The 23,341-nt window shown below is 42.1% G+C and overlaps 1 protein-coding gene and 1 long non-coding RNA gene across 3 annotated transcripts; one reads left to right on the top strand and one right to left on the bottom strand.

Moving 5' to 3' along the window:
* Positions 1–978: 978 nt before the first annotated feature.
* Positions 979–4,947, bottom strand: LOC136771805 (C-type mannose receptor 2). Its single transcript, XM_066724332.1, has 5 exons — positions 4,864–4,947; positions 4,096–4,482; positions 3,297–3,647; positions 2,351–2,439; positions 979–2,125 (listed from the first exon to the last, which is right to left on the bottom strand). The coding sequence occupies exons 1-5, from the start codon at positions 4,898–4,900 to the stop codon at positions 2,000–2,002; spliced, it is 990 nt and encodes a 329-aa protein (XP_066580429.1). The 5' UTR covers positions 4,901–4,947; the 3' UTR covers positions 979–1,999.
* Positions 4,948–14,393: 9,446 nt separating this feature from the next.
* On the top strand, positions 14,394–20,502 carry LOC136771717 (uncharacterized). 2 transcript variants are annotated; one of them, XR_010822362.1, is made up of 5 exons: positions 14,394–14,824; positions 16,203–16,252; positions 16,859–17,143; positions 18,513–18,821; positions 19,417–20,502. It is a non-coding gene; the product is annotated as an uncharacterized LOC136771717 (long non-coding RNA). The 2 variants fall into 2 exon arrangements; XR_010822361.1 differs by having other exon boundaries at positions 19,154–20,502.
* The last annotated feature ends 2,839 nt before the right edge of the window (positions 20,503–23,341 follow it).

Below are 23,341 nucleotides of genomic sequence, written 5' to 3'. Positions count from 1 at the left end.
CACTTTGATGCAAACCAGTTCCAAGCTGATGAGCTAAGGAAATCTGATAACTTTGGGGGGGGAGAGGTCTTCTTTAGATCAGTGCTTCAGCTCAGAGCTAAAATGCTCTTATCAAAATACACCCAACATAAGGCTACAATAATAATAATAATAATAATAATAATAATAATAATAATGATTGACTTTCATTTCAGTAAATTATGGAGAGTTTATGCTTTGTAGTTGTGTACTTAAAGCAATAAGAACCTTTCTATCGGATTTCTTAGTTATTTATTGCTATTGGTAGTGTGTAGTAATAATGGTAATCAATAAAACAATGTATTACAAGATCAAATTGTATTAAAATATTACTTAGCAGGTAATCATATTAAGCCTTACATTTTAAATCTAATTTGAATGGTCAAGAGCAAAAGTAACTAAACATTTTTGGAACAATTTAAAAACCAACCTCCATAAAATACAATCCAGTTCTACAAGAAACTTGAAAACCAAAATATCATTTCACTTTCTAGTGTTATAGTAAACTATGGATTACAGAACTAGACACTGCAGACACTGCAGCAATGGAGTGCACACTGTATTGATGTAGCTACACACAGCACTAGGGGTGTCAGGTTAACGCGTACATTTAAATCATTAATTCAGGGTGCAATATGAAATTGATTGATAAAAAAACTATATTTTGAGTTTTTTTTTGTTTTAAAACACCTCTGTATTATACTGTTATAACGTTTTAGTATCTTCACAACCCTCTACATGTAGAAAAACATCTGCATGTTTGAGATGACGGTCAAAAGGAACACCTTTTGCGTTAGAGGAGCAGATCAGAGATCGCTTCCTTACTTTGTGTATTATAAATATATACACTACCGTTCAAAAGTTTGGGGTCACTTTGAAATGTCCTTGTTTTCCATGAAAACATACATTACATGAGTTTGAATAAAATACAGCAAAATGAATAGGAAATATAGTCATTGACAAGGTTAGAAATAATTTTTTTTAATTGAAATAATAATTGTGTCCATTTGCTCCATTTGCAGTAATTACAGCCTTGCAGACCTTTGGCATTCTAGTTGTCAATCTGTTGAGGTAATCTGAAGAAATTTCACCCCATGCTTCCTGAAGCACCTCCCACAAGTTGGATTGGCTTGATGGGCACTTGTTACCTACCATACAGTCAAGCTACTCTCACAACAGCTCAATAGAGTTGAGATCTGGTGACTGTGCTGCCACTCCATTATAGACAGAATACCAGCTGACTGCTTCTTCCCTCAATAGTTCTTGCATAGTTTGGAGCTGTGCTTTGGGTCATTGTCATGTTGTAGGAGGAAACTGGCTCCAGTCAAGTGCCATCCACAGGGTATGGCACGGTGTTGCAAAATGGAGTGATAGCCTTCCTTCTTCATGATCCCTTTTACCCTGTACAAATCTCCCACTTTACCACCACCAAAGCACCCCCAAACCATCACATTGCCTCCACCATGCTTGACAGATGGTGTCAAGCACTCCTCTAGCATCTTTTCATTTGGTAGGCGTCTCACAAATGTTCTTCTTTGTGATCTGAAAACCTCAAACTTAGATTCGTCTGTCCATAACACTTCCTTCCATTCTTCCTCTGTCCAGTGTCTGTCTTCTTTTGCTCATCTTAATCTTTTCTTTTTATTAGCCACTATGAGATATGTATTTTTCTTTGCAACTCTGTATATAATTGTATTTTAATTTTAAATACTTGAGTCAGATATTTCAAATCTTGGTAACGTCATGTAAATTAATTGTCAGAAAAATAACTTTGCTTAGCTTATACTTTATAAATTCCCAGAAATGTAATTATTCTATTATCGATGATCTACTTTTATTATCTATCATCATAATAAGGAGGGAAATCGATAATCGATACTCAATTTTATCATTACACCTTTACACTGCACTAATAGAGCTACACACTGCATTATATCCTATAGACCTCAGTGAAATATTGTTGTGTCAGCTCGGCAGCACATTAGCACTGGGGCTCCAGTGTCTCTCCTCCTCCCTCCTCCTGGTGGAAAACATGCCCGTCCGCCTGCTCTCTCCAGCGCAGTGTGGTGTCCTCCGGCAGACCCAGCCTGATCCATTCACTCTTGATCTGAAAACACAGCAGTAACACACTGACTGGAGCAGCACTGTGGCCAAGGGCACAGAGTGGAGGGCAGCAGAGCTGTGCAGTGATTGTTTAATGATGAAACATATAAATAAATACTGCTCATAATAAAGCTTGTAGCCATGTGTCTCCACATTCTCCCTCCCTCTCTCACAGACACAGGGTCATCTGGTCCTCAGCACTCAGGGTCACAGCCAGGGCTTCACTCACCTGCTCTAAGAGTGTCTCTCTCACTGCAGGTGTGTTGGGGTTCACACCACGTTTCCCCAGGAAATGCAGCTTCATTACTTCTCTGTTCTCTGTGGAGACCAACAGATCCATCGTTACAGCACACACACTGACAGACCTTTAGCATCCTTAGTGACGTAACCTTCTGCCCCTTACAGGCGACGCTCTGAGGTGAGTGTTCAGCAGGTGTGTGTGTGTCTGTCAGTGAGGGACAGAGTGACTGGGCTGTGTGAGCACCAGCAGGGGAGAGAGTGATGAAGGAGAGAGACTGTGAGGTGATGTCAGCTGTGCTGCAGTGCAGTGAGCTGCTGTGTGTGGAGGCAGGTGAGGGGAGCAGCAGGCGGAGATGAGGAGGGGCTGGTGTGACATCAGTCCAGGTAGAGTGAGGGAAACTAGGAGGGTGGAGGTGTGATGAGATGAAGTGTGTTGGTGTGAGAGGGGAGCAGGGCCGGCCCTGGACGTTCTGCCACCCTAGGCAAGACAAAGAAATGCCACCCACCCCCCCAGTGACGGGTGCTGACGGTGTTTTGTTCCGGGGGAGGCGGGGGGTGCAGATGGTCTTTTATCCGCGATTCGAAACGGGGGAGGGTTCGTATGGTGTTTCTTTGTCGCTAGCGAGGGTTGGGGGGCGGGTTGGGGGGTGTGCTGAGAGGGTTTCCTTCACACTACCAGGGGGAGGCTGACGGCATTTGGGGTGCTGGAGGGCGGCAGCCAATTGTCACACTGGAGGGAGACAGCCAATTGTCAAAATGCCGCCTCAAATTCAAGTGTCGGCCTAGGAGGCTGCCTAAACTTGCCTAATGGGAGGGCTGGCCCTGGAGGGGAGGTGTGGAGGGCTGAGCTGCAGTGAGGTGGGGTGAAGGGCGCTGGGTGGAGGTGAGGTGACCTTCAGCCAGCTTCTCTAACCCAGGAGCTCAGGTCAACTCACCATGGTAACAGAAGAAAGGGATGCTCGATGTGCAATCTAGATCATTCCATGTCCCAGTGACATAGACCTGTAGGCACACTGTACCACAGTTCTCATTTCCTGCATAATTGTTGGGTTCAGTTGTGTACCAGTTGTGGAATGAGAAGTTCCTCTGGTCTGACCACTTCCAGGGATCCATGAACAAACCGATCCACACATTCTGCCCCTTCGCTGCTTTGTTTACCTCCTCATTCTCACTCCGGTTCCTCACACTGACCAGGTCTGTGTAATTCACCCTACAGAATCTCTGCGCCTCTGTCCAGCTCTTTGCTTGGTTAATCAGGACGTATCTCTGTGTGGGGTCACTGGTCTCTGTGAAGACAAAGCCCAGCTGGTTCAGACATAGGACATAACAGAAAACACAACCAATCCTAAAATGCCGAAGATCAAGTTTCTTCTTCTTGTGCTGTACATGTATGTATCACAGTTAACAAGTTTGCTGGTGGACATGTTAATTTATTGGCACATTTTGTGTAATAATATTAATAAATAAATATGCATCACTAAGTAAGTGTCAGTAGGCAGAGACATTGCGTTGTTAACCTGTGTGCTAATGTGCATAATGTACAGTAATAAATTGACTACTTGAGATGATGAAGGTACCGCAAGGGGATGATTGTGAAAGATGCTCAATAAGTGGCGTTAAGGGGAGCCTATATCAGTCTTGTGGTGGTAGAGGACCAATACAGATGATACCCAGTCCTGACAAACACAGGCCCTAGTTTTTGGTAATAAGATGAAAGCAGACAGAGGTGCTTACCTTGATAGCAAATGAAGGGAAAGCTTGTTGTGCAAGGAGCATCAACCCAGTTACCAACAGAGAACATTGCTCCACAGTTCTCATTGCCACCCCAGTTATCAGGCTGCCCAGAGGACCAGTTGCGATACTCAGACTGCCCCCCTCTGTAGAAATCACTGTCTACCAGGGACCACTGCCAGCTGTTCTTTACATAATACAGTCCTAACCAGGCCCACCCTGAATATGCCCTGTTTGCAGCATTGAGCAGTCTGTCCAGTTCTTCTGCATTGTCAACGGAGGCCAGGTCAGTGTGTTTCTCTCGGCAGTATTGTTGTGCATCAATCCAGGTGAGGGGTTTGTTCACAAAGACATACTGACGAGCAAGACACGAGGAGAGACTGCAGAGCCCTGGAAACACACAACACAACACACACAGACTGTGGGGCCAGCGGGGGCTGACAGTGGATTTGAAGGAAACTGGGAGATCAATGTGTCCTCTTGTGTCTTCAGTGTTGTGATGTTGGATATCACCGAGTGTCCTACAGCAATGCTGGTGAGTCGGTGTGGAGAGTCAGTCAGTGCTGATTCAGGGTCTCTAGTTGTGTGTGTAGCTGTGCTGGTGCTGTGGAGTCCTGGCTGTGTGACAGTGTTGCTGCTGAGTCCAGTCAGCAGAAGGACACTGGCTCAGGGCCACAGTCCTGTCGCTGTAGTGGGTGATGTTGGGGCAATACTGGGCCGTTCCTGTCAGATTGTGTGTCAGACACAGTCAGGAACACAGGGGACACTGACCTGAGAACAGCAGGATGAGAAATGACCTCCGTTCCATGATTGTGACCTGTCAGTCTGCAAACACACAGAGACAGGGGTTAGTGCTCATTGGCAGAGCAGGAGGTGGCTGGTGTGTTAACACAGGACAACACATTTCTGTTGTAAAACTCAACAACACTGAAGAGATCTACATGCCTTCCAACACAATAATGTGTTTTGGTGATATGATGCTCCATCACAGAATATCACCTCTGCACAACACTGGAGCCCTGGAGCTGGAGTGAGGCGTGTATATAATTAGCACAGTGAAAATAAAGGAATAAAGAAATTAATACATTGAAAAACAAATCTTGAAATTCATTTTGTTTACTTGTTTCCACTTTCTGAAAAAGCAGTATTGCAACAGTTATCATTTGAGTTGGGAATACTACCCAGAGGGGCATGGGTTATTGTTGTTACTCTGGGAACTCGTGACTCACTAGTAAGTTGGCCGATGTGCGTTCATTCAGGCAAACCCTCCCTCTGCCTACTTTAACTAGTGCACTGCAAAGTGTCTCTTATGCTGTTCATTTGGGAATTCACCTTCCATCTAATGAACAAAAGCTTTCCTTGTTTAATATATATCCATATATATTTTTCAGTGTACACTTGATACTTTAGCGATTAGACTGAATAACATTATTCATATATTATTTATTTGCACTGGACATGGGCTCCCTGTCATTTGTTTTGTTTAGTTTTACAGCTATTTAGTTATTTAGTTCACCACTGTAAAATACTGATACCTCAGGTATATACAGATAGGTTTAGCATTGAGATTTCTAGCAACCAGCAGCTTTCAGCAAGTAACAGGGTTGCCAGTTCTGCTTATAAACCATGGAATTGGGCTTGTCCAACCAGGCAGTCGCTTATTATTTAGCTTTGCTGCTTGTTGGTATGTGCTGGGCTTGTTTTAAGCCATGATCGATTGGTGAAAATGAGCAAAGGTGTCACAAGACATTTCCATATTGTTTGTGCTTGCTTGAATGGTGTGAAATAAGGGCGTTTGGATAAGGGCGTCTGCCAAGAAATAAAAATAATAATAATAATAATAATAATCCCCTCCAGACCACTGCGCTCCTCCAGTGCCAGAAGGCTAACTCTGCCTCTTCTCCACTCTCCCTCCTCCAGAGCCGCTCCTTCTCATCCCTGAACCCTAAATGGTGGAATGACCTGCCCACCGAAGTCAAAACCGCAGAGTCCTTGACCTCATTCCGGCGCTTACTCAAGACGCATCTCTTCCGACAGCACTTGTAATATTAGTCCTCTATCCCTGCTAGATGCACTTCAGCTTATTATGCTCCTCGCGTTCTTGATTGTTCTCCTCCTTGCTCCCTTTCCCGTAGCCCTCGTCTGTAACCCGACATCTTGACAGCACTTAGCTTTCACCGTCCAGGATGTAGGAAGTCTCTTACTGTACTTGTGTAAATTGTAAATTGGAATTTGTAAAATGTATTATTTTGAATTGCTATGTTTTAGCTAAAGTTGAATTTGTAATGATTAATGCCTTGTACTTCTCTGTATTTTTGCACTTTGATTGCACTTATGTTGTAAGTCAGCCTGGATAAGGGTGTCTGCCAAGAAATAAAAATAATAATAAAAATAAAAATAATAATAATAATAATAATAATAATAATAATAATAATAATAATAATAATGAAATGGTGTCTAATTAAAATGCATCTGTGGGACCCCATTAGAATGTTGAGCATAAGAGTTGACACCCCCCTCATAATGATGCCCCCCTTAATTATTTTTTGTTATTTTGCTTAATGCTTTAATAAGATCAGACTATGTAATTTTAAATATACTGTACACTCTCGTATTTTGTAATGCAGATATATTCAGAGATTAAAATATGGTTATTGTCACTTCGGAATTGTTTAGCCAGCTTAGAGGTCACAGGTAAGGTGCGCACAGTTTGCGTCATCAGGAGTAGACCGAGGTTGCAGTGCGACAGGAGTGCTGATTTACATGTGCTCCTATGTTTGTGATATCAGGTGAGCGACAGTGTGTTTATGTATGTAAAAGTGATATAAACTATCAAATATATACATAAGAAGCAAAAGGGAACATGTAAAGTGACAGTGAATCTTTAGCTTTAATGTAAGGTCGCTACTAAAGTATTCGAGTTGCCGAAAGTGAAGCCGAGCTAATTAGCTTTGTGTAATAAGGAGTAACCATCTGTTTAAAGTAGAATATTAACTGTGTAAGTGTACAGTGTATGTGTTGAAAATTGTGTGTGTATTACTATGCTAGAATCTATAATGTGTAAAAGATATGTTTTATTTGAAGTCATGTTGCAGGAGACAGGAGACATCGGGAGTAGACCGCGGTTGCAGTGCGACAGGAGTGCTGATTTACATGTGCTCCTGTGTTTGCGATTTCAGATGCAAAGGAAAATAAACCCCTTTTAAACCTAAGCATACCTGAAAGTCACCGTTATTGTTCAGGTGTGCAACACATTATTCTGATTGGACATCATATAGACTACATAAGTTGCATTTGCAATACTATTGATTGACCTTAATTGTTTAACCTTAATACCAGCCAACCAACACCCCCCTCTATTTTGTATTTTAAACCAATCAGCCCACACAATTGTAAAGTTAGTCAGTGGTCCCATTCTGGCACCACAGATTTACATAACTTACCTCTTCACTAGCCGCTGGTGGGAAGTACTCGATAATAAACGTGTAGGCCTACATTTTCCAGAACTCCAGCCATTGCTGATATGTTTATACGTTAATAATTTCTAATTTCTAAGTTTGTGGACATGGCAAATAAGTGGGGAAATATGGGAAACGCTACACTAAATTGTGGGAAAAAGAGTCCAGTCTGAAAGACTTGATCAGACCTGTTACCGGTGATGACACAAAGGCTCTGCGTAAGTTTTGCTAATGTAAAATTAGAGCCCACAACCCTGATTTACTACAACATACAAAACTGGAAAAACGAAGAGTCATGCCCCGTTTTCATCACAGAGAATTACAGAGATCCAAGGTATAGTCATGAATTTGATTTCAATATTTAAGTACACTGTGAGTTAAGTTAAAATCATCTGTAAGCGGTGCTAAATTAATACATTTTAGTACAATCTGAAAAGTTTCTATAAATGAACACATAGCTGGGAAGTATGGCCTAAAACGTTTCATTAGGCTCTAGACCTCCTCATTTATTTCTTTGTATGTTTTTGTTTCAAGGGTTTTCTGCCATTAAACTAGAAGAAATAAGTTCCCAGAAAGCAAGGGAATTGAAAATTGCAGCTTTTGTTTCATGCCATACCAGCATACAAACAGCTGACCACCTCGAAGAACTGGCTGAAGAATTGTGTGAGAAGGATGTGAAACTGCACAGAACCACATGCACAGCACTAATCAACAATGTGATAAGTCCTGAAACATAGAGGGATTTGCTGAAACTTATAAGTTTTCACTTATTATAGATGGAATGACAGCCATTACGAGTGATAAGCAACTGTTTAGTTATCCGCTACTTTGGAAAGTCTCTGAAGACGGTAATCTCGATGTTTCTGGGACTGATACATTTGAAGTGTGAGAACGTGTTAATTGACACTTGTGGTCTGAAATTTTCTAAATGCTTTGGAATTGGCATCAATGGATGCAACGTGATGGTCGGGAAACAATTAAGTGTACACGTGTCTCAGAGATATGGCAATGTGTATGTCATTCCCTGCAGCTTGGTGCAAGTAAAGTACATGAAACACTACCTATGAATATCAAGTACTTGGTTTCTCACACATACAGTTGGTTTTCCCACAGCAGGGAATATGCACAAGTCTACAAGCTCATCAATGATGGTACTGACCCTCTGAAAATACTACGGCTTTCAAAAAGATGGCTTGCTGTCTATGATTGCAGTGCTGGAATTCTGTCTCAATGGGATGAACTGAAATTGCACTTCCAGCTAAGCAAAGCAAAAGATAGATGCTACAAAGCTGAGATTCTCTTTCAAATGTACAGGGATCCTGTAAACAGACTGTACATAGAGTATGTGTTCCAGATTCTTCATGAGTTCAGTGCAATCAACCATTTTTTCCAACTAAAAGAAGGATGTATTTTTTTAATGCTTGGGGACCTGAATTAATTCTACTGTTCTCTTCTAGATAGATGTATAAACCCTGGATACATACCAGTGTCTGACACTGCCTTGGAAAATGTCAATCTAAATGACAAAAGTATATACCTCTCCATTGCTGCTGTGGATTTTAGTATCCAATTTCATTTATCTGCAGAAAGAGCTGCATTGGATGCTGAACAGCTTAACGGAGTGAAAATCCGATGCCACAACTTGATTGTTGAGGCTGCAATGCTGAGCCCACATAAAATTAAGAACAAAAACAATAAGTTTAATTTTTATTTTATGGTTTAATTTGTCATATACTGCAAAGTTACTACGTTTGTGTTACGTAGTTGACTAACAAGATATTGAATCCAAACCATTTATTGTCCATGTGACCGGAAATTACTCTCATGGGAGGTTGAGCTTGTTTTGGGCGTGTTTTTACACAGTTGCTTATTTGGCCTGGATTTTTTAATTGGCTATCCCTGCAGTCTGCTTATTGATATTATAATATATACACTGACTGTTATATATCTACTAGTAATATATACCTATTAGTCTGCAACTCCCTCACTGCACAACGGAGCAGCTGGGTCTGACCATGCATGCCATGCCCTGGAGGTTCCTGTCTCCTGCTCACAGTGCATCTCGAGGGCTTTTACTCTCCCTACTTCCTTGTGCAGCGATGACATATTAGACAGTATGGAAATTATGCAAAGACTGAAGCGTCTTCCCGGTTTCGGTTCAACACAAAAAAAGCAAAACACTATTGTACTCGACACAACTGATTTGCTTGCTCAGTTTCATAAATTGTGTTCAATCATGTCATCTTATCATATTTCCAGTCAATAACTGCATATATTGACTGTGGCTGTGATTTAAACCCTGTCTGTATCAATGAGGCTGTTACCACTGGGACTGTTATTTCAGTCAACTTCCTCATATTGAGGGACTGGAGAGAAAGGGAGCAGCTGGGAACAGCTCTGAGTTAAATTACTAAAGATCATTCAAAGATAGCGCAGTTTTATACTTTAGATGACAACATTTGAGTATACTCTAATATGAATATTTTTCCCCTTTCTATGTAGATTTTGATTGAATTTTTGTTTTCATCAGTTTCATCTGCCTTTTTTAATATGCAAGACTCAGAAAACATCAGACTTTGTCAAGGCCATTATTCCCAGGTGTTTGCACAGGTAAATGTCTCAGCTCATTGATTGTAGTGGGAGCTAAGAATCTAACTTTCAGCATAGATATTGAAATGTGGCACGTATTAGGAAAACACAATGGGAAATCATAAAGTACAATAAAATGCAAACCCTTACCTGCTTAGAATGTCACTGGAAAAACTTTGTTCCAGTCTGGTTCCTTGTGTCTCTGTCTCAGTGCTCTCTCTCTGTCTTTGTCTCACTGCTGCTCTGTGTGTGTCTGTCAGTGTGGTGCACTTCAGTATTAACCTGTCTGTCTCCTGGTCTGACAGCCTCTCTGCCTGGAACTACATGCAAATCTATTCTCTGTTTGTAATGTATTCCTGTCAGCGCAGCTCCAAGGGAGACTGGAAGGGATCAGTGATTTCCATAGAGAGAGGAGAGAGTGATCACATGATGCTGCCTCTCCCTGAGGCCCTGCTCACACCCTCAGGCAGGGGTCTGCAGCTCTGGGTCTCTACCCTGCTGGTTTATGTTGCAACTGAGCTCTGTCAATCAAATTGTAATCCAAAGGTTAGTCACAGTCCTTACATCACAGTCACCTTACCAAATCCATATTTCTCAGTTTCTCTCCTCCCTGTCGCTCCTCCTGACTCTTCACAACGAGTCAGCCTGTCATGTGCCCCCCCTTCTCTTTTCCCTGCCTCCTATTGGGAAGAAGACCTCCTTCGGTCACACGCTACCTACAGACCCATATTAATTGAAAAAATAAATATTCATAAACATAAAAAACATAAAACATAAAAAACATTCATAGACATAAAAGCAAAATATGTATTTCAAAGTTAAATATTTTTTTCAGATTATTCAATTTATTTTTTATTCGATTCCGGATTTAGGGTCTAGATAAATATTTTGTCAAACATTTATTTTTCAAAACGGAGATTTTGCATTTATTTATATATTTATTATTACATTTGAAATATTTATACATGTGGAAAAAGATTTTAAAAAAGTGTGCCTTGACCGCAGTCACATTCAAACTGGGAACTGTCTGCAATCAGCATATACAAAGCGGGGCTTACAAAGGTTAACTCTTACACCCTCTGCTTACAATAGCAAGCCCGGCTTCTCTACTAGTGCAGATAGGAGCGAGGCCGTAATCTACTTCCACAATATTTTGTGCGGGCAATCAAACAACTTGTGTGGCTTCCACGTATTATAGCAGTGGACCTCTGATACAACCAGAGCAGGGCCGCAGACCCACTGAAAAAAACATAATATAATACTGAGTAGCGGTGATGAAAAACAACAGTATGTTTTGCCTGGAAGCAGGAACATTCATGCTGCTTCCACATAGCACAAGAGCATCCTAGTCAACTGAACAGTACAGAGTGGAGAGCTCCATGCTGACAACTTAAAATGTCCTACAAACTAACTATATACACCACAGGGCACAGGAACCAACTCATGCGCCACCCGTGGAACACAGGATTAGTCCAGCTAACACAGGGCAATGTTTAGCTCTACTGTACTGACAAATGAACTATATACACATTGGAGCACGAGACCCTGCTCACATGCTTACTGCTGAGGACAGCAGCAGTGGTCTCTTGCTCTATGGTGCACAGCAAGAGCGGGCCATAGACCTGTTGACCAAGGAACTATAAACATAGTGAGGCAGTGAGAACAACTCCAGTGCCATCAGCTGGGAACAGTGGCAGTGAGCTCCATCCAGGATGTGCTAACAGGGGCAGACTGGGAAGAGAAATCAAAGCCAACTGATGCCAACACCGGGTTCCAAATGGAAGGAGCTGGTCTCGTCACATCCAACCTGTAGAAATGTAAGCGGCGAAGCCCAAGCTGCAGCCGCACAGATGTCTGCCAAGGGGCCAGGCCCAGAGCTGGAGGAGACCCGCATTGGGGTGCCAAAGCATGCTCTGCACCTTGGACAAGTCCGCTCTCACTTGGAGTTGCCAAGGCTCTCCGTGGAGGAGGGCGATCAGGTCTGCAAACCAGTTCTGCGAGGCCACCGTGGGGCTATCAGTAGAACTGTCACTCGTTCTCTCCTGATCTCCAGGACCACCGGGGGAAGGGTGAACAGTGGACACACGTAGAGGAGACAGCGCAGCCAGGCATGGGCTAGCGCATTGATCCCTAGGGTTCCTGAGCGGTCTGTCGGTGCCCAGACAGACGGAGCAGAGGACCTCCCCACTCCTGGCGGACAAGGTGCGTCGGCCACAAGCGGCGCAATAACTGGGGCAAGTAGCTCATCGCCGAGCGCACACACGTGAACCAGTAACGTGCAGCGGGGACACCACTCAGTGTTTGCACCAGGGGGCACGCAACAACTGAGGTACTGCCACAACAAGTGAAGCACCTAGTGGGACTCGCTGCTGTAAGTGCGTCTCCACTCGGCAATGTTGAGGACACGGGGGCACTGCAACACCAACCAGATGCAACCTTGCTGTTGCCGGACAGAACACTATGTATCCAAACACATGGGTGTAGGATACAAGCACCACGCAGGTCCGTGGGGTGAACCACACTGTGTGTGCCAGGGTTTCTGGGGACACTGGGTGACGCAGTGTCCGGGGTCCAAGGGTAGTAGGCCATCAGCCAAAGTGGGGCCTAAAACCAAGGCCTGCACACACGGACGAGGAGGCGTAGCAGAGCTTGATCCCAGCAAGCTGAGAGAGCGAGATCTCCTACAGCCGCACTAGCTGAGGGCTGTAGTGTGGGTGCAAGGCATTGGAGGAGCCCTTCGCGCAGGCGAGATCTCTTACGACACACAGAGGCTCAGGCCGGGCCTCAGATTTTACTGCCGCTGCTAGCGTATGCTAAATGCTTGTATGTCATTCAAATGAAATGCAAACCATACAATGAATATAAACCCACTGTAAAATGCATCTCAGTCGATCAGGTTTAAGCCTGTCAAGGTTTAAGCCAGTGTTTTCAATAAACCTGTCAAAACTCTTGTGAACCATCAGGGACTGGAATGAGTCCTGTTTTGAATATCGTTGTGCAGACTTTTGCAGTGATTTCCTTTTCGGGTTCAACATACCTTCACTACGTTTCACTGCACTAGGTCCATGGGAATAACAAAATATGTTATGCCCCCCCCCTGTGTCTCACAGGGCAGGATGAGTGTGAGGTCATCAGTGACTGCCAAGGGCCACAGCTAATTCTACTGCCTGAAAAGAAAAGAAACAAAGCTAATATCACAAAACATGAACAGGGAAAGAAGTGAAAAGGTGGGAGCGAAGAGACTGTGCAGACAGGCAGAGGGGGAAACTCAAGAAAGAAGCTGTGCAAGGCAACGGAATATGCCTGTTTTTTTTGTTTTTTTTTCTCTTATTATTGACAAGAGAAGGGACATTGAGAGTATAGCAGGTTGCTAAGTCTGCTGAGCCAAAGTATCCCTGATTTGACCTCACCCGACCTCACTTCATGTTTGGTGGCATAAGGAACTGCAGGCTGCGCTCGGCTGCGGCGATCCGTGCAAAACTGCGGACATCTGCACACTAACTCTGCAAGTTCGTTGCAATTTACCCATTAGTATCCCTCCCCTCAGACTAAATTCACACAGTCCTCTCCCCTTTGTTACAGGCTGTCAGCAACCTCTATTGCACAGTTTCTGTCTCGGTTCTAGTTAATTAACTCATCCACAGTTCATCACAATAGCAAATCGAAAGCACAAAAAAGAAAATAACTTAATTTCCAAAGAAGTCCCTGCTCTGCTTTCGAAGAAATCTGATACAATATGTTGTGTGATGTGGTGGGCAGCACTTCTGTATAAATACTCAGCTGACTCAGTGTGTGTGCTCTGTAATAATTCACTTGCAGGCATAGAGGCGTCACTGTGAGTACATCTCTGTCATGAATTAGAGATTCGTGTATTTTAGTAGATATCTGCATGTGTGTATATCTGGTATGTTAGTTAATGGAGAAGCGTTATTAAATTAGATACGCATATAATTGATGTTATGTGTGAACATGTTCTCAGAGTACCCCTATTACTATTGTTGTTATTATAAATACTGCATGTTGTTATACTATATGTCTCAGTAATCAGCAGTAGTAAAGACGCACTTTATTTGATGTGTACAGTGCATATAGAAAGTATTCACCCCCACCTTTCATGCATTTAAATTGTATTTCTTTCCAATTCGTTCATTTACACAACCTACTCAACACTTTGAAGAGGCAAGATAAGGTTTAATTCGTTAAATTAAATTGTGACAAAGTCGTGACGAATCCTCACTCCTCCCACAGCCAGCGAACGACGGACACACGAGGCGCGTTTCTCAAGCCGGAGTCATCCGGGCGTCCGCGGCGTGCAAACCGGCTTTCATCCGTTTTACTTTTTACACGTATGATCGCCTGCTTGTTTCGTGTGTAGAGCACATGAATGCACTGCTAAACGAGCACAGCAGCTGCAGGGAGAAGAGCAACAAAAATGGCAGCATCTCTCCGCTTTTCTGGGATAAAGGCCCGTGTGTGCGGGGGGCCGAGCCGGCGCTGCGCTCTCCTGTCCGGCCACAGGAAGGGAGCCCGGCCCGGGGGGCAGGTTTCGTCAGATCTGTGGTTACTTTGACTTTTTCTCGAAGTGTGAGTTTCGATTTGAGTAACGTCCCTGGATAAGACCCTGGTTACGAATAAATTAAATACTAACGGTGTCCTCGGACTAAACTGTTGCTGAGCGCAAACAAGTAAGTATCTTAAATCAACGGTTTATTAATAGTGTGGGTCTATATATCAGTGTTTGTGTTTGTGTATATACACACACACTTATAAAACAAATAACATGGGATGTCAATGCGACACTATTTCGTTGAATTATGGGTCATGTTCGTGATCTATTAGTTTTTAGCTCCTAGCACCGATTGTTTGTTTATTTTTGTCAGTCTTTATTTGTAGTTAAGTTTTAAGTAATTAATGAGCGCTGTGGGGAACAGACTCACCAGATAGTGCTGTCTGATGTCTTTCGCACTTCGCTTACTGTAAAATACAACTTGCATTGGCTGCGCAGGCGCACTTGTCCTGGTGCTCATGAATATGCATGAGGCCGCTACTCGAGGCATTTCTTCGTCGATAAGGCGCTCTTGTCTGTCCGGTGAAAACAACGCTGGGTGAAATAACTCGTATATGTTAAGGAGGAGCGTTTCTAATACAATTCAGGTGCATCGGGTTTTAAAAAAAGATTCTATTGTTTTTAAAAGAGAAAAGGCTTTTAAAGGCAAGTCTGCCAATTAGCTTGGGCTGAGACTGTACTTGAAACCGCATATACCCTTGTTATCCGCAGTCGGATATGGGTTATTAAAAAAACATCAAATTGTGAACTACACGCGGAATCTCGATTTTTATTTGGTATTATTTTCGTCAGGCACTGAGTCGGACTACCTACCGGCTCCACGTGACCTGTGTGTTTATCGTGTGCACTCTTTCAGGCCATTCAACACACATTTTCAGCATTGCATCGTATTTGGCAGGTGTTGAAAACCCAGACAGCAAATTAATCAGTTTTAAAACAGCGATTTGTACCTGTGTACCAAAGAAACATCCGGTAATTCGCTGCTGTTGTATTTTTTTTCTCTCCCGATACGCAACTGATTCATTAAGTTTCTGCTCTCACTCCGGTCGTTGTTGTGTATCGCAGCCCTTTTGCAGTTTGATTTTGAGTTAAGACAGCAGGCTCTGCTCCTGTTCATTCTGCTCTCGATTCATTTACCGAAAAACCACTGAATTCATTTACAAAGATCATCATGTTTCTTAACCACAGATTGACTGTACTTGAGAGGGTTGATTAAAGCATTATCTTATTTCAATATTTGGGGGGTGTGTGTTACTGAGCATCACAACTCACTTTTTGGGAAGGTTAGGTCTGAGCTGAGATGCATCCAGGAGGAGTTGGCAGAAATGAGGGGAGAGAGGTGGGGGGTGTTAATAGTTAAAATCATCTGTGTTTGTGTGTCTGTTTAACAGATTCCACTGTTTAGGAATATTCTCCTTTTAGAGGCTTTTCATTTTCTACAAACTGCAAATGAGCTGGCAGTCCTCCACTCACAGTCCCGTGTCCTCTCTCTGTAGGTCTGGCAGCAGGATGGGCTGGGCAGTTCTGTGCCTGATGTTTTGCCTGGGTAAGTTTAGTGATGACTTGAGTTTGTATGTATTGAATCACATGCTTTCTCATAGTCCACAAACCCCAGGCACAGAGGAAGCTCATATTCTCTGCAGCTGCCCAATACTTCCAATACAACTTGGATATAACACAGTGGATCATATTCACTACTGGATCCTGCTTGTTCTCTTGGTTGGGCAAAGTTCAGTGTGTCTTGAAGGTGATCTGGCCGGCCTGCACAGTGAGAGACCTCCTCAAACTGCTCTGCACCTCTCCGGGTTCCCGAGGGAATACCTGACCTGCTGTTCCCTCTGTGACAGGCTCCCCCCTTGATAAAATAAGGAAGCAATCCACTTCCTGTTGTAAAGAGGCTGGATTCAATTGAATGCACCCCATTGACCTGTCAGTCTTGCAGCTGGTTTCACATTATTCTTGGATTATTATTCCTAAAATAACATTGGTCCAAAGCTAGAGCTGATCTGGGTCTGTGAAACCACCACATTGTGCCAATGTAGCTTCTGCAGTTCAGAAGATAAGTGATGATGCAGTAGCAGTAGCAGTCTTTAGGCATCTTCATGAACATAACATTTTATAATCCTCTCACTCTCTTCTCGTTCATTTCCAGCCTCTATATCATCTACGACAGTGCCTTATGGGGAGGACTTCAAAATCCCTCTGCCCGCCGATGCTTCTGATGTGGAGTTCAGACACTCCTCAGACCACAGTGTCAGTGTGGTCTTCAGAATCAACAAGGGGACTCTCTCCTCCACCCCCCCGGGGTACCAGGGCCGAGTGTCGGTGCAGGGGGGCTTTCTGGTGGTGAAGGCGGTGACTCCCGGAGATGAGGGGAACTACACTGTGTGAGATAAAGAGCAGAATGTCTACATCGTGCTAAATCTGTGTGGTACAGGTAAGGCTCTGCAGACAATACTTTCCTGAAATATATTTTTTAATTTGTTAGCTATTGGAGATCTCTTAGGGCTCGGTGGTAGTATAATCCCTTATTGTAAACCTTATAAAATTCGCTCGGTGACCCCATTTGGGCCAGATGTGGGCCCCGCCGTCAAATGCACATTTCAGACTGCACATATCAAAACGCAGGGGTGCGACTTATAAATGTGCTACTTTCACATTTCACTTGCGAATCATTATATTATATCCCATTCGCCAGTGAACTAGAATGTTCGGCCTTGTAGCCCAGTTAAACCCTTTTGATTTTCATTGGCATTTGATTCATAACTATTGCCCAGCCCTAGTGTAAGATATGTGCAGGGCAATTAAACTACAGCTTGTCTGCATTTTCTCCCAAAAGCAATAACTTTTTATTTACAAATGTCCTCAAAAGTGTAATTTACTTCATATGTGAAAGGTATTGCAATATGAATCATAGTCAACAGATGTCAAATTTGAAATAGTTGTATAAATATCATGTATAGTTTCACCTTTATCCAACATTGTCTGAGATGGGTTTTATCACTCATTTCTTTATAGCTTTAGTGATAATTTGGATACTTTTTACTTTTTTAATTTTTAAAAGTGATTTAATTTACTTCTCAGTAAAACTGCTTTCATAGTGTTCCCCAGGATTTTCTGTAAATGCAAACACTTCTGCTAGTGGGTAGGGGGTGTAAATTCCAAACTGTACTTCAGTTCTGACTGTTTTATGTATTGTCCCCCCTGTATTACACAGGCCTTAGTAGTGTGCTATTACATTGTATAAATTAGTTGTAGTTAGCTGGTCTAATACATTTTGTATTTCGCAGTCCTGACTGGAACACTTTTCCACAAGGACTGAAAATTCAGCTTGAAAAGGAAAAGCATTGGTTGCTCAGGTTACACCTGTAATTGCAAAATATTCACTTCTTATAAACATGTCAAAGCTGCTGTAATTTTCTGGAGATGCCCATAGTGTAAATGCAGTTGTTACTTTAAACCTTTATAGTTAATTTGAAATTGTAATTACTGGAAAAAGTTGTGACAATCAGGGAAAAATAACACCTCCTTGCAAAAGTCTGACATGAGATGTTTGAGAGAGGACAGGAATGCCTATTGCTTCTCTTATGACATTTATGTAAGGCTCCTTATAGGAAGGTATTTTTTACATAGTCTAATGTTTATTTAACAAAGGTAAAAAGTTTAAAGTTATCTAATTGCAATAATTGCCACATGCACTTAAATTGTAAGATAGTTTGCTTGGCCATCTCGGTCCCTCTCGTTTGGTCTGTGTACTAATACACATTCTGCCCCCTTGCCTCCTCCCCTGTTCTTGTTGTCCACAGAATACAGCAAATCTACAAACCTGTCTCTTGCAGACAATCTGACCCTTCCTCTCCACTCCAGCGCTTCAGTAGAGGTGCTGTTTGCTGCTGCAGGAGAGGGAGCCTCTGTCTCAGTGTGCGCTGTGGAGAGGGGCGCAGTGAGCCGCCCTGGCCCCGGGTACGAGCACAGAGTGTCAGTGCAGAGCGGCTTTCTGACCCTACACTCACTCGCAGCGGCTGACCAGGGAAACTACACAGTGAGGGACTCGGGGACCAACAGGACTGTGTGTGTCGTCACTGTGAGACTGCGGGCAAATAACACAACACCAAGTAAGACGCTTTAAAAAATAAATAACAATAATAATAATAATAATAATAATAATAATGTAGACGCAGGTAGTTTTAGTGTGTGAGTTGATGCACTCCAGTGTCCGGTCAGCTGATCCATCTTCATTGTTGGGGTTCAGACTGTTTGTGTATGGTTGTCTCATATTATTACTATCACCTGTCAAAAGAAACACTTCAAAGCAACACAAAATATAATAAATACAGTAGTGCAGTATACCCCCTAGTACCTGAACACTAAAACAGGTTGAATGTGATTGGTTCAGCTAGCGTCCAGCCAGCCAGCACTTCTGTATCAATTCTCTGTCTCTCTGCAGGTCCTCGGAGTTCAGCACAGGGAGGTGGAAATCTTGACCATCTCGGACTCTATATCGCCCTTCTTTTATTTGCTGTTGTCGTCCTCTGCCTTGTCATTCATGCATTGTGTCAGAGAGATGGTGGGAGGCAGAGGAGCAAGAACAGGGCCCTTGATTTGTAGGGTGCCCGTGTGTGTATCCCGTTTTGGTCTGAATCTGACCCTTTTTTTTTTGTTTAACAAGAAAATAAAATTGAAATAATGCAACTCGTTCTCTGTTCACAGACTGTGCTGTGAGGCGAGTCCAGGCTGCCCTGCTTCTAAGGAAGGATAATCACACCTGCAGGGATCATAGGAGATCCTGCATTGTTTTGTTTTGGGGGGATGAGCATTAATACTACAGCGGTTTTTAGAGTGATTAATCCTGAGCAGTTCTACACTGATTGTGTTCTTCATAAGGCACTCAAAATGGGGATGAGACCACACTGACTTCCCTGTTGTGTGTTCAGAGCGGCCAATTCCAGAGTTCTGTCTCTGCGGTGAAGGGAAGGATGCGATCCAGGCTGTTTTGAATGTTTGTCGGCAGTACGGTTTTGTTTTTCTGTTTGTTTGTTTTTCTTTCCCCACATATCGTGCTCAAGAGAATATTATAATCCTACATTCACATTTTCATATTTGATGGCATATTGAACAAGTGCCTTGATCTCCTCAGCCACATTCAGTGCATTATTTGTGGTTTTGACTGTTGAAATCCAATCACTCTCCTCTAAATGCACTTAAATACTCAAATTTTTACCAGATTATCCAGATTACTGATATGATAACCAATCGCAATATCGGTGCACCCCTAATATAAATGTATCAGATACGCAATAATGTTATTGCGTATCTGATACATTCATATTAGGGGTGCAGTGGTATTGCGATTAGTTTTCCTATCGGCACCCGATAAAGGGAGTAACTGCATTATCGGCTATCAGATTTTTTAATTTATTTTTTGGTCATGGTAGCTAATACGGTTTACTGACAAGGATTTGTTTTGTTGTTGTTGAAGCTAAAGTGTACTGTGCTTTATTAGAATCTCTTCATATCAAAAAGCTAAATTCTAGTAGTTATTATATACATTTCAACTTTTTTTAAAAAAACTCTTAGATCTAAATGTTCTAAACAACTCTTTATGCGGTTTCATCTTTTTTGTACTTTCTTTTTAAATTCTATATTGGAAGTAGACTGGATTGTATATTTATTCTATCATCTTCCTATTCAATTTTTCACTTTTTCAATGGATAACTTGTGCAATGTGATAGGTCTGTAATACAAGATTTTTTAAATAATTGTGCCACAGTCCAATGTAATAAAATGTTCCTCTAACCCGTATTGTCTCTCTTTCTGTAACAGTGTCCCATCATTGTCTACGCTGTACACACCAGCACTCATTTTATACATGGCAGTAAGAGAGGGCCAACTTTTTGGGAGAGGCTTCACTGTCGCTTGAATTGTTCCCCACTTGCAGACCACATCACTACCTGGCTCTAATGATGAATCCCCAACTACAGACCTGCACCCTGTCACAGTGGCATTCATCACTTTCGTCCACTTATTAATAAAAACAAAGTTTGATTTTGTTCTGCCCCCAAGCGGCAATGCAAGTATGCAGGTAGCTTCAGCTGCACAGCTCCTTCCAGTCTGGTGAAAAGAAAATAGAAACTCCTCTGTCTAAAACTTCTCCAATCCTGGTCCTGGAAACAAGGTCCCCAATTCAGCTTATAGTTCACCTTCAATAACCAATTTCTGAATACTGGGAACACATGGGAGTTATTAATCAACCAAGGATCTCAAACAATGGATTTCTAAACTGTAGGGGCTGAAGGTGTTCAGATGATTGCTCTAATGGTTTCTAAATGACTGACTTTACCAACTGCTTGTTTCCAATTCAATGTTGTTAATTAATTGAACAGAAGGGTGACCACAAAAACATGCTGCAAAGGGGCTCTCCAGGATCAGATTAATGAAACTGTAATTTCCCGTCTTTGATGGGTGAAGTTGGGTGAAGTTGGGTGAAGTGCCGCAACAACATGCAAGAGATGCAGAGCTAACCACAGTGCCACGTTCTGATTCTGGGAATTGGGGTGGTGTTATAATTTCCAATAGATTGCTGTGCTGTTGTTTTGAAGCTGCTGTTATGAATAGCTTTGTGGTTTTCAAGTCTAGATCAGCAGCTTAACATTGAACTAATCTTTTCAGAATTCATTTCTTCAGCCAACTGGTTTGTAACAATCAGCTTTTATCAGGTGTTTGCTGATTTAAAGAAAACCATCAAACCTGTAGGATTGTAAAATGTGTATATATATATATATATATATATATATATATATATATATATATTAATTCAAACCACAAATGCAAATTGCCTGTTGCTGCAAAGGTAGAACCAGGCACAGTTAATTTGAAGTAAACATGATACATCATTATTAGCTGAATTCTACTCTCACACATGTTCCAGAATAAAAAAATGTAGATGTGGAGAAGAGACTTTTCGAGACGTTTCTGTGCACTTTCGTGTGTAATTGCAGTCTCTTGCTATTTCAGTTCAAAGGGTCATTTTGTGACGGTTTTGTACCTCATAGAAAGACTTTGCTCATTTATAAACAGGCTACTTCAAGGGCTGCTGAAATAGAGTCCCTTCAGAGGACAGTTTAACACAGAAGATGCCTGAAGGATGAGCAGGGACAGGGGAATCAGAAATATTTCTAAAGGTACATAAGTCATTTACAATGGTTCAAATGTAATGTGTTCCAGGACTTCCTGGGTGCAAAATATTTGCCAGCTTTGTCAAAAGAAAGAAAACCACAGTGTGTGTGTGTGCATTGAAAATATTTATTGAAAATAAATATATAAATAAATAAAATATATAAATAAATAACAGAAAACAGATTTTTGTTTACCATGCATTTGGGATTGGATTTTCATACCTTTGTGTAGTTGGTCTCCAGTGGTGCTTTGACCATCAAACTGCCATGGACAGAGGAAATGGACAGGTCACTGCTGGTGAGTTTCTCATGCGCCCATATTCATATCTCAGATAGATGGCCTAGCTTGGTGCCCCAGAACCTCAATAGCAGGCTGGATATTTCTCTGTCTTGCTGTAGTTTTGTTGTTCAAAATTAAACATTAAACTGGTTGATCATCTTTAGAATTGCTCATTATACTCTTTAAACGCATTCAACTAAATACTTATCAAGGACGTATTTTCAGTTAGTTGTAAAAAAAATCACTGATTCAGGCCGACAACAGTAAAGACTGGAGCTCATTGATCTGTTTTCATTCATCGCCGGTTCTGAGTTTACATTTTAAAATCGGTTGAGTCAACTGGATTTTCTTTTTTAATTCTCACAAGACTGAATTAGTGTTCAGCACACGACCTGCGGACATTTTTTCTTTAAATAGGATAAAAAAAAAATGTAGAAAACCTGCAGTCACATATTAGGATATCCGACTCACCACTCTCCTCTGATAAGGTTCTTTGAATGATGTCTTATTTCACGGCTGAGCAGGCCCGTCCGGGATCAGCGAGGGGAGCAGGACTCTTAACTCAGTTTGGATAGCAGAGAATTTCCCTTCGTCTTTCAGACACCACGGTTTCCCTCCCCTGGAGACCCGGGCAGGTTGGCTCAAACGCTCTAGTCAATCATCCTGTTCATAATGCCAAATTGTGCTGGAAGAAAGATTTTCTAGTTGGCAGAATGTATTACGTGCACAGGAAAAAACAGCAGAATGCAGCAACAGAAAGTATTAAACAAGTATAAAGCTGTTTTTCCAGCATTCCTTTCCCTTCCTCCACAGCCGGGGAAGCTGAGGGGCAGGAGAGCTTGCCTGGAGCTCCACCCTCACTGTGCTAGCTGGGTTGGTAGAGATGATTGGCTTTCAACAGTGAAGTTTTTTTTTTTTCTCTTCAAGGACGTACAAAGCTTATATATCCATTCTGGGACATACCCTCAAGGGGTTTGACATTTTACAAGCAGTGTCTGATTGGTCATCGAAATAACTATGACACTAATTTCATGGGCATTCTAAAATAAGCCTTCCCATCTCATCAATATTATTATCATCATTAGTCAAGAATAATAATTCTTATCCTCTAAATTGTCAGCTACATTGGAAGATCATTTGCCAATAACAAAGATAGGTTTGAAACAATTAAACTTTAATA

The sequence above is a fragment of the Amia ocellicauda genome, chromosome 15 (assembly GCF_036373705.1).
Source record: "Amia ocellicauda isolate fAmiCal2 chromosome 15, fAmiCal2.hap1, whole genome shotgun sequence".
Lineage (NCBI taxonomy): Eukaryota > Metazoa > Chordata > Actinopteri > Amiiformes > Amiidae > Amia > Amia ocellicauda.
Note: the sequence above shows the minus strand (reverse complement) of the source record. Positions and strands in the feature narration are given on the sequence as shown.

Excerpts from the sequence above, each read along its gene's own strand:
- LOC136771805 (XM_066724332.1), bottom strand. The coding sequence starts at position 4,900 with ATGGAACGGAGGTCATTTCTCATCCTGCTGTTCTCAG. Across the intron at positions 3,648-4,095 it reads TCCCTTCATTTGCTATCAAG|AGACCAGTGACCCCACACAG; the intron begins GTAAGCACCTCT and ends TTGTCTTCACAG. Across the intron at positions 2,440-3,296 it reads CCCTTTCTTCTGTTACCATG|AGAACAGAGAAGTAATGAAG; the intron begins GTGAGTTGACCT and ends TGGTCTCCACAG.